This window comes from Pundamilia nyererei, unplaced genomic scaffold, assembly GCF_000239375.1.
Source record: "Pundamilia nyererei isolate P.nyererei 1_Seehausen unplaced genomic scaffold, PunNye1.0 scaffold00149, whole genome shotgun sequence".
Taxonomy (NCBI): Eukaryota; Metazoa; Chordata; class Actinopteri; order Cichliformes; family Cichlidae; genus Pundamilia; species Pundamilia nyererei.
The window spans coordinates 1,219,957-1,222,898 of record NW_005187550.1 but is presented as its reverse complement, the minus strand read 5'-3'; the positions used below and the strand labels follow the sequence as shown (position 1 = coordinate 1,222,898).

At 37.9% G+C, this 2,942-nt stretch overlaps 1 protein-coding gene across 1 annotated transcript in view; it reads left to right on the top strand.

The window, feature by feature from the left end:
* The window catches only part of ogdhl (oxoglutarate dehydrogenase L), a 17,398-nt gene extending 14,661 nt beyond the window's left edge, over positions 1 to 2,737 (top strand). Inside the window, exons 20-23 of the mRNA XM_013913754.1 lie at positions 651 to 784; positions 882 to 1,045; positions 1,135 to 1,289; positions 1,387 to 2,737. Of these exons, the coding sequence (XP_013769208.1) occupies positions 651 to 784; positions 882 to 1,045; positions 1,135 to 1,289; positions 1,387 to 1,501 (568 nt within the window). The 3' untranslated portion in view covers positions 1,502 to 2,737. The remainder of the gene's footprint in view (positions 1 to 650; positions 785 to 881; positions 1,046 to 1,134; positions 1,290 to 1,386) is intronic.
* Positions 2,738 to 2,942: the final 205 nt, after the last annotated feature.

Here is a 2,942-nt window from a genome sequence, read left to right as displayed (position 1 = left end):
AGATCAGAGCTTTCAAATCACACATCACGTATAAACCACTTTTTTCTCTGACGATAAATCGAGAGCACACCTGATATTTCCTGCAGAATATTTTGTTTTCTTTGGGTCATTTTTGTTACACGACTGAAATCAAAATCGTAGTTGGGAAAGTGTGAGATGTGATGTTTCTATTATAAGAGGCTCAGTTTGACGATATTCATAATTCGGTCTATATGTTCCTGCACTTAAAAAAAAGAAAGTAGAATTAGCTCAGCTCTAAAGTTTCAAAGTGTAAAGCATTTGTCTTTTCTTTTTTCTATATGCTCTTTTTTTGTCTCACAGTTTTCAGGCACAGTGAATGTCTTAACTGATCCCCTGTTGTACATAAATGCGATGCTTTGCGAAGCGTGAGAAAATTAGTTCCAGAGCAAATTAGGGAGGAAGCCTACAGGGGATAATATTGTTGGTTTTTTATGGAAAAACTTCGAAGTTCTGGACTTGGTCGACCGAGCACAAAGGGTTTTATTTATTTGATTGTTAAAGAATTGTTTTGTTTTCCCAGTGCTGATGTTGCGTGCTATATGTTGGTAATAAATTAGCGTGAAAAAAGAGATAAAAACTTTTTTCCTCTGGAGTTTTTTCAGCGCACACAATGAAGATACGGCTGACAGGATAAATCTGTTGTTTGTCAGTGACGGAAACTTTTTCCCTTTTCTTGTCCCCTTCAAACAGCTGATCATTTTCACTCCTAAATCTCTGCTCAGGCATCCGGACGCAAGGTCAGGTTTTGATGACCTTGCCAAAGGTAGAGCTTTACCTTTAAGCGTGACATAACTTTTAATGTTTTATGTGTGTATTTATTTGCATTTATTACTAATGTTCAATATGCATTATGTTTGCAGGCACTAAATTTAAGAGACTGATTCCTGATGAGGGCCCTGCAAGTCAAAGCCCAGGCCAAGTAAAGAGGGTTATCTTCTGCGCAGGCAAAGTCTACTATGAACTAGCTAAGGAGAGGAAGCAGCAGAATTTGGACAGAGATGTTGCCATAATCAGGCTTGAACAGGTTTTTAGTTCTTCTTCTCTGATTTTAAAATGAGACTGACACTGTGTGGTCATTTCTTCATCGGTCATTTTTTGGTCTCCAACTCTCAGATCTCTCCTTTCCCGTTTGACCTGGTCAGTGAAGAGGTGGAGAAATACGCCAACGCTGAGCTCATCTGGTGTCAGGAGGAGCACAAGAACATGGGTTACTATGATTATGTCCGACCCTGCTTCCTCACAGTGGTTGCCAACAAGAAACCCATTTGGTAAGAATGTTTATTTATCATCTCACTTCTAGTTAGAGAACTAGCCAAAGCATTTGAGCTCTTGTTGCAGGTGATAAACCTTACGTGTTTGTTTCAGGTATGTGGGACGAGATCCTGCGGCTGCACCGGCGACAGGAAACAAATCTACTCACCTCAATGAGCTGAGGAAGTTTATGGACACTGCTTTCAACATGAGCTCCTTCCAAGACTGAAACTTGTAAAGGAGAAGGTCATTTCATTGTTTTGATGTGGCTTAGTCTTAGGTTGAGGGTCATTAAAAACCTATCTCTACACAATTGTTTAAGAATAAAAAGTTCCTTATGAACATTAAGCATAAGCACTAAGCCACAGAATGGTCAATCCTGCATCTTCTGTTGTGTGGTAGAGTGTAGTACACCAGTATTGTTCACACAGCCACGCAGAACTGTGACAATCATTATTGGAGTGGTTTTACTACTTCAAATATTCTTTTGCTGTTATGCTGAATACTGCTAAATAACTATTTTGATATTTATTTTGATTGTAGCTATGAAACACACCCAAAACCCCCCAGAGGTACACTTTAACAATAACTATGAATCGCATGTCACAGGTATGAAAACTGTGCTGAAACTTAACACATCAGTAGATTTTATAGCCTGTTATTGTTTGGCTACCTTAGCTGTTTGTGAAGGAGTGTGTATTTATTGTCACACATCACTTCACCAGGAGACATGAGCCAGCTGGCACAGAGACTTGCAGCCATGTTTTCTACTTAGGACATAAGGCTCAGCTTTTTCTTCTGAAGCGCTGGGACACGCACACACATAAACAAAGAACAGCCTTGGATGCTCAGAGAGCAATATTGATGCATGGTTGTCACATTAAAATCCCCAGATATCAAACACAAATGATATTAGAAAAGCTCCTTAAAATTATACTTCTTGTCTAGCTGCGCTGTAGTTTACCTTTCCAACGTAGAGCTGGGAGATTTAACCAGTAATGCGGAAACATAGTTTTGCATATTTAGTGATTTAAAAGAGGTTTATACATGACTGTTTAGTAAATAGGGAAAGAGCCACATATTCATGTGGGAGCTGAAATATGTGCTCAACATGATATAACTGCACCTACAGGGAATAATTTGAATATGCAATAAATATGTTTTAATAAATGAATGACCTGGCATACATACAACAGTTTGAACTGATGAGTAAAGTTACAGGTCATCTGATAATCTATGATGGGTTGAAATAGGATTTTGCTCACTGACACAAATGATTTAATGATCCTAGAGCTATTTTGTAATTGTTTTCAGATTTTGTGTGTCCTTAATTTTCTATTATTTCCATAAATGTGTCTTTAAAAATATGTGGGCTGTCCTGTCATGTGAACCAAATATAGATGAACGCAATATCAAGCAGTGGCATGGAGGTTTTAATTAAAATGTAGGCTTTATATCACTGAAACTCTGCCTATCTTAGTGATTTAAATTCTTATGCAAATCTGTAATTAAAGAAATTACAATGGAATTTCGATCGAAGCCACAAAATTCTAATGGATTATGGCCATAAACCCAAAATGTTTTGTCTATACCCAAATCTAAGGAAGAGTCCAAAGAGATTGTTAGTGAGGTAAAGGTCAGGAGGAACATGTCGGGTGACCTTTTTTTTT